Source organism: Poecilia formosa, unplaced genomic scaffold, assembly GCF_000485575.1.
Source record: "Poecilia formosa unplaced genomic scaffold, Poecilia_formosa-5.1.2 Scaffold244, whole genome shotgun sequence".
NCBI classification, from domain to species: domain Eukaryota; kingdom Metazoa; phylum Chordata; class Actinopteri; order Cyprinodontiformes; family Poeciliidae; genus Poecilia; species Poecilia formosa.
The window spans coordinates 291,667-299,132 of NW_006800183.1; the positions used below are offsets into that span (position 1 = coordinate 291,667).

Consider the following 7,466-nt stretch of genomic DNA (forward strand, 5'->3'; position numbering starts at 1 on the left):
TTTTAGCATGCACGGCTGCGGCTTTTAGCATGCACGGCTGCGGCTTTTAGCATGCACAGCTGCAGCTGAATGTTTATTGATTATTAAAACATCTGGAGCTGCACATGAGCAGCTGATCAAGATTTATCAGGATTCAAATCGTTCTTCCTGCACCAGATTGGCAGACATTAACCTCTTCGTGTTTACACTGGTTACTGATTACTGATCAGATTGAAACTTGATAGAAACAGAATAAAATCAGGCTGACGGTTGATCCTTCATCCATCTATCCATTCATCCATCCATTTTATAATCCAACCACTGACCCATCCATCCATCCTTCCATCCAATCATCCATCCATTTTATAATCCAACCATCCATTCGTCCGACCAACCAACCAGCCAATCATATCCTTTCAATTTGTTTTTGTATTTTTTCTTTAGATTTTTAAAGTCCATGACTCTTAAATTCAGACTTTATTATTTCTGTATGATTTATTCTTGATAAGTGAACGTCTGAGAATATGAGTCTGGAAAAATGTGTGCGTCTAAAATCCAGCGCAGGTGCATCTGCTGGGTGTGCACTCTTCCTCTTTCCTGCGCTCCTCTTCCCTCTTTCCATGAGCGCTTTGTCCGATTTTAAAACCACTCCAACACAAAGCAGCGTGCGTTCCATCTGTGCTGCTCTGCTCCATGTGAGCACAGCTTTCAGTTCAGGAAACCCGTGTTGAGATAACAGTGCGCTGCGATCTGCCCCTTCTGCTCGATAAAATCGCCTCTGCTGCGGTCGGGGCCCTGATGGGAGGCTTCCTGTGTGACTCTGGGATGGTGCAACTCCTGACTCCTTGTGGCTGCGCAGACAAACACACCATATCTGCTCTCAAACGAGGAATTTCAGCTCATAATGTTTACAGATAATAACCGGACACAGCTATACGTTATACAGCATAAGCCTTGGAGGGAACCAAGATGGCGTCCAGTGGGAATTTAAATGAAAAGCGTACGACTTTATTGTTGTTCTGAAGTCGGCGCTTGTGGGTGGATCCTGCCCTGACTTGTTCTCTTTTTTTTTCCTTTTTTTTTGAGTAAATTACATCTTGAGACATAATTACACACTGAGTTCAAGCTTGTCTCAGCGTGCACAGTTTGTCATCCGAGTGCCAGTGAGCCTGATGGTGAAATCTGAGGAGAACAGAAACATGATGATCGCGCTGCTCTGCAAAAATACGAAAAGTATTTTTGGTCTAGTTTCTACTGCAAGTATCTTAGCACACTTGAAATAAGACAAATGAATTTACAAGTAACTTTACAGAAAGAATTAGGAGCTTGTTTTAAGTTAATGATTCCTTAATATTGAAGAAAATGTAGTTATAAGTGAAATAATCTGCCACTGGAACAAGACATTTCTTTCTATATGAGAACTTAAAATGTACAACCTGAGCATTGACTAAAAATACTTGGTAATGTTTTGTGTTTTTGCAGTTTAGAGCAGCTGAAATAAAACTGCTGTTTCCTCTAACATTAGAGGACATTTGTTGTGTTTGAGCTTCTTCTTCTCTGGTCTGTTTCAGTCACAGATGGGAACAGACTGCATGTGAAAAGTTGCAAATGAAGAGCAGCGGCCCACGTTTCTGTTTATAAATTGATTCAGCGGCGCTTTAAAAATCAGCACATTTATTCTGACTAATCCACTCGTCTGCTGCGTAGCGTCACGTTCGCTGCGTCGCCTTCGCCCCTTCGCCTTCGCCCCTTCGCCGCGTCGCCTTCGCCACGTCGCCCTCGTTCTCTTTCATTTGTTCTTTTGTATTTTTTACTTTTTTTGCTTTTTTCCACTCTTCCACTCTTTTGCTCTCTAGTTTTTCTCTTTCTTTCTTTCCTTCTTTGACGTTTTTACTCTTTTTCACTAATTTTTTCCCACTATCTTGCTCTCTTTTTTCCTCTCTTTTGCACTTTCTTTCATTTGCTCTTTTTTACTCTTTCACTCGTTTCATTCACTTGTTTTTTGCATTTTTTTGTGCTTTTGCTCGTTTTTACTTTTTTTGGTAATTTTTTCCATTCTTTTGCTCCTCCTTTGCTCTGCTCTTTCTTTCTTTTTACTCTCTTTTTTCACTCTTTCCTTGAACTCCTGTCTTCCTCTGCCTCTCCTCCAGCACACCTCACTACTGTCTCCTTGTAGGAATATCTGACATAAATTCATGGCTAGGTTTTGTTGAATCACAGGGAATAATGGTATTCTTGCAGTTGGAAGGTTTCTGTTTCCTCCTCTGCTGTGTGTCGATGTTCCCCTGAGCAAGGCGCTTGTGCTAAATCTGATCACCAGTCCACGTATGAATGTGTCTGTGAGCTGATTGGAGACTGTTCCACTGTAAAATAGTTTTGAGGAATTGGTCTGCCTGGTCTGTTTTTTGTCCTTTTTTGGTTGTCGATTCCGTAAAACTCTTGATCCATATTTCTGCTTGCAGCTGGTTTAATTTGATCCATATTTCTGCTTGCAGCCGGTTTAGTTTGATTTATCTTCCTGCTTGCAGCCGGTTTAGTTTCGGCTCTGAGCGTCTGTAAACTGTGTGTAAAGATTCTTGGTGTGACGTTGCTGAAGCAACAGCGTCTGGCGGTGCATTCCTGCACAGCGATGTGAGATTTAGTGCTGTAGGGAGGATCTGCAGAGCGGCTGAGGTCATGAGCTGAAAACACAATTCTCAGTAGTTTAAGTTTATTTAACTCGCTTGTTCTTTCTGTTTTACGGCGCTTTAATGCTGCAGGCTGAAAACCTGCTTTCTGACACAATATAAGATTTAACACGTTTTTTTTTATCTCTTTTGATTCAACCTTTTTCCTCCTCTTGCACAGGAGCACATATTTGTTTAAAACCAGTTTTTCTGTCATTATGAGCGGCACCCACCCCAGAGGCCAAACAGAGAGCATTTACCTTGCAAACGTTCAGGCAGCCACACCCAGACGTTCTCAGTTTATCCTCCGGCTGCCCTCTGCTGGAGCGTTCGCTGGAAAAGTTTGGTTTAGTTTGACCAAGATTTACAAAGAAAGGCCTCTTTGTTATGACAAATGTGTGTCTTAATTTCCTATACAGAAAAATCTGTAGCCACTGTTTGAGTACAGAGTAACCTTTAGTTGGCAGATATTCTACTTTCTTTTAACAAATATATTGTTAAATATATTTGCATCAGGCTGCAATGCATGAGGGTTCTTAACATAATTGAAAATGCCTTGATTTCAAGGTTTGGAAAGTATTTTATTTCTATGTAAAATCCTTAAAACTGGACAGTTTTGTGATAAAGTGCAATCTAACGTTTGATTAAACACAAAATTTGGAAAACATTTAAAGTTGAAAGCAGATATTTTAAAATTTTTCTTCCTGTTTGTAGTTAAATCAGACTAAACTTTTATTGTTTTAGGTTAACTACAATTACCAAAATTATTTATATTTGCTAAATGCCAGGAATATTTTTAGAGATTTTTTTGTATATTGTGTTTAATCATTTAATTTGAGCAGGAAGGTTATTTATTTAACACGATTTGTTTTGATTGTTGGAATATTTATGATTCCAAGTGACTTAAAGATTTATTGATCTGTGTAACTGAATTAAAGGTTGGCTTTTGTTTTATACGTTATTGAAATTTGTTGTGAAATTAGTGGGAGAGACGTATCAAAACATAATTTTGTTAGATTTTGTTTTATCTTGTCGCTGCTGTAAAATGCAGACACCATCAAGATATTGTTAATAACTGTGACAAATAATATCCCAAACATTTGCATATAATCTATAAACTGCCTGATGAAGCTGCAACCGAACAACACAGTGAAAGTGTAACAGATTTTCAGAAACAAAAAAGCAAAAGCAGAACTGAGCTGACCTACTTGAACAGCTAAAGCTGGTGTTTACTCAAGCACTGCAAAAACAAAAAGTTTTTACCAAGTGTTTTCGTCTAGTTTCTAGTGCGAAATAAGAGAAGCGTGCTAATTTTCAGCAAGGTTTAGGAGCTTGTTTTAAGTAAATAATTCCTTAATATTGATTTTTTTATTTTTAAAAAATACAAATTTCACTGAGGATTATTTTGCTTTTATTGTGGAAAAATCTTATTCAGTTATTTTTCACCAATATTAAGGAATTATTTACTTAAACAAGCTCCTGTAGATTGCTAAAGAGTTACTTCTTTTGTCTTATTTCAACTGTACTTAGATATTTGCATTAGAAACCAGACCAAATATACCTGGTGAGATTTTTTTTTTGCTATGAAAAAACTTTACAAAAAGCTCGACTGAACTTCAAAATAAAATATCAATTATTTATAATTCTCTAAAAACTCAACTTCTTAAAAAATCAACAGTTTTGAATTGGCTAACTGCATTTTTGTCACATACCTTAAAGAAGTTGAGCTTTGTTTTTAGATACAAGTTAGACTTTAGAAACCGTCCTGTAACTTTTAACAAGATGTCGCCCCCTGCTGGTGCTCAGGCGTTACTGCACCCTGACCTCCCGATGCCTCTCATTGTTCAGGTGTTTCGAGGCGCTGGTGGTCTACTTCAAGGCAGGCCAAAACGAGGAGCCTTACGTCACCCTGTCCAGGAAAACCAACCTGGAGAAGGGCCGAGAGATAGAGCTGGAAATCGGGCAGACGGAGCGGACGCTGGCCACGCACCGGAACGCCTTCAAACGCACCGCCGTCATCCAGGCCTTCCTGGGCTCCACGCCTCAGCTGACGCTCCAGCTGTACGCCAACATCCAGGAGAAGTACACCCTGTCTGTCAGACGTAAGAAATGCTGGTTTATATCCTCCCTAAGTGCTTTCTCTTTTTGCAAAAATTACATTTTGAGTCTTAAATGTGGATTTTGGGACATTTTGAGTCTCTGTTTTTTTTTTTTTGTTTTGTTTTTTTTAGCGTTTATTTAAGAAAAATACGTTGGTATTAAATACGTTAAGCACAAATCTTAACTTTAATATTGCATGTAGTTTTTGTTTTTCTCGCGGGACTTTACTGTTACGTAAAACACTTCCACCGTATGGAAGGCCATATGAGCCATAAATCGCCACTTTTACCAAACTTTCTAGCTAAAACGTCACACAACAAAACGCCAGTTTATAATTTAAGACACCAAAATACTACAAAAGTACATTAAAAACACGAAAATGATTGAAAACTGTTTTTCATTCAAAGTGGCGTTCAATTACTAGAATAAACACCGTAATTTTCGCCATTCAGAAGGTAGTCTTACAACAGCGTAAAAAACAAGGTTTTGAAGGAATTGTTGCAGTACTTTACAGAATCCTAAGTCGGAAAACTGTTTTTAATGTGGCTTTTTAGCCAGATGTGTGGTAAAAGTGTCGATTTGTGACCACATGGTCATACAAATAGTATTAAATTTGTGTTGGGGAAACCTGCAGAAGCCCTACAAGTTTATGTCTGTTTTTATTTACATGAGGCTGCAAGACTGAGTTCTGTGAACTTGCTGATATTAGTGCATGTTCTGATTCATTCACAGTTTGTAAACATAAACTTTGTTGCCTGAAACTGAGCGCGAGCTCGGCCTTTTGGGAGAGGCCTCGCTTTGGCCTGAAGGTGGCACCAGAGCAGGAGTTAACGTCCATCATAATGAAACGCATGAGAATTATTTGATTACGTAGTTATCAGTGTGAATGTATACAGGAGGGTTGGATGGACAGTTGGAACCAACCCAACATTCACACCAATAAACACATTTAAATCCTACTTCCACGCCTCTATTCAACCCTAATTAAACCCTCGTTCAACCCCGCAGTCAGAACAGGACTGTGTTTTTGGTTTTCTGAGGTCAGATGGTTTGTTTCCTGTACTTGGTGACTAATGCCCTGCTGGGAACCAGACACACCTGTGTTTATGAGGCTGATTGAGGTCGGCCAGCTTCTGATAAGATCTGAACCAGGTCAGGCGGAGCTGGACGCTGCTCCAGAGGAAAGTCGGGGGAAGACGAGTCAATTTCAACCAAAAGACATTTAACCTCAGAGTTTCTGTTGGGCCAGTGAGGCTGGAAAACCTCACTGGAAGGTTTCCACTTGTTTCCACCTGGAAGACCTCACCTGGTTCAGGAACGTTTTAAGGTCTGGAAAAGCTGGAACGCTTTGGGAAAAAGTTTCTGCTTCCAGACTCCTTTGACCAGCGTCTGTCCTTCCTCTCTTCCATTTGTCCTTCTTTCTTTACTCCATCCATCCATCCATCCATCCATCCATCCATCCATCCATCCATCCATCCATCCCTCTCTCTCTCTTTCTCTCTTCTGGTTTCCATATTTAGTTTCATATTTGCTATAATCCGATTTAAAAAAAATCTGAAATTTCACATTAGAAGTGTGTGTGTGTGTGTGTGTGTGTGTGTGTGTGTGTGTGTTATACTCCAGCTTATCCCGCTCTGGTCGTGTTAAGCTCTCTCTCCTCTCTGCAGTGGCGTTGATGATCATCACCCTGGTCTCCATCACCTACGGCGCTCTGGTCTGCAGCGTCCTCGCCATCCAGATCACCTACGACTCCATCAAGGTGCGACTGCGGCCCGCCGCCTACCTGTGCATGGTGCTGTGGCGGGCCCTGGAGATCACCACCCGGGTCACGACCCTGGTCCTGTTCAGCACCGCCCTGACCCACTGGGTCATCCTGGTGGGCGGGCTCAACCTGCTCTTCTTCTTCTTCCTGCCGTGGGTGGAGTTCTGGGCGCAGAAAGGCTCGCTGGCCGAGGGCGTGGAGAAGAACTTCTCCAAGCTGGGCACGGCCGTGGTGCTGTGCATGTTCACGCTGCTGTACGCCTGCATCAACGTGTTCTGCTGGTCGGCCGTGGAGCTGGACCTGGCCCACCAGGAGCTCATCAACCGGAAGCAGAGCTGGCGCCGCCTGGCGCTCTACTACTCCGGCCGCTTCCTGGAGAACCTCATCCTCATCACGCTCTGGTACTTCTTCAAGTCGGACTTCTTCGAGTACGTGTGCGCGCTGCTGGTGGTGGTGCAGCTGCTGATCGGCTACTGCCTGGCCGTTCTCTTCATGATGCTCTTCTACCAGTTCTGCCACCCATGCAGGAGCCTCTTCAAGTACAACGTCCACGACTGCCTGCACTGCATCTGCTGCCGGCACCGGCCCGCGAGCCGGCGGGGCAGCATGCCGCCTTCCTACTCCACCGCCGCCACCATGCTTAAGGAGGAGCCACTGGAGCTGCTGGACCCTCAGAACTGCCTTCCTCCAGACGAGCGGGAGTCTTTAGCCTGACGGGAAACACACCAAAAACGGGAGGAATGCTGGGAAAAACAAGGCGCTTAGGCAAATCACGCTGGAAAAATTCAAGTATTTTTGGTCAATTTCGAGTGAAAATAACTTACTACACTTGAAATAAGACAAAACTTACTAACATATAAGATCAACTTCTTAAAGGTATTTGATAGTTTTCTAACGCCAATTCAAAATTATGTTGCAATTTTTAGATGTTGAATTATTGAAGATTATTGTTGAAGTTC

The 7,466-nt window shown here is 41.9% G+C and overlaps 1 protein-coding gene across 1 annotated transcript in view; it reads left to right on the forward strand.

Annotated features, from left to right (window-relative positions):
* The window catches only part of xkrx (XK related X-linked), a 17,589-nt gene extending 10,123 nt beyond the window's left edge, over positions 1 to 7,466 (forward strand). Inside the window, exons 2-3 of the mRNA XM_007569663.2 lie at positions 4,494 to 4,747; positions 6,413 to 7,466. Of these exons, the coding sequence (XP_007569725.1) occupies positions 4,494 to 4,747; positions 6,413 to 7,221 (1,063 nt within the window). The 3' untranslated portion in view covers positions 7,222 to 7,466. The remainder of the gene's footprint in view (positions 1 to 4,493; positions 4,748 to 6,412) is intronic.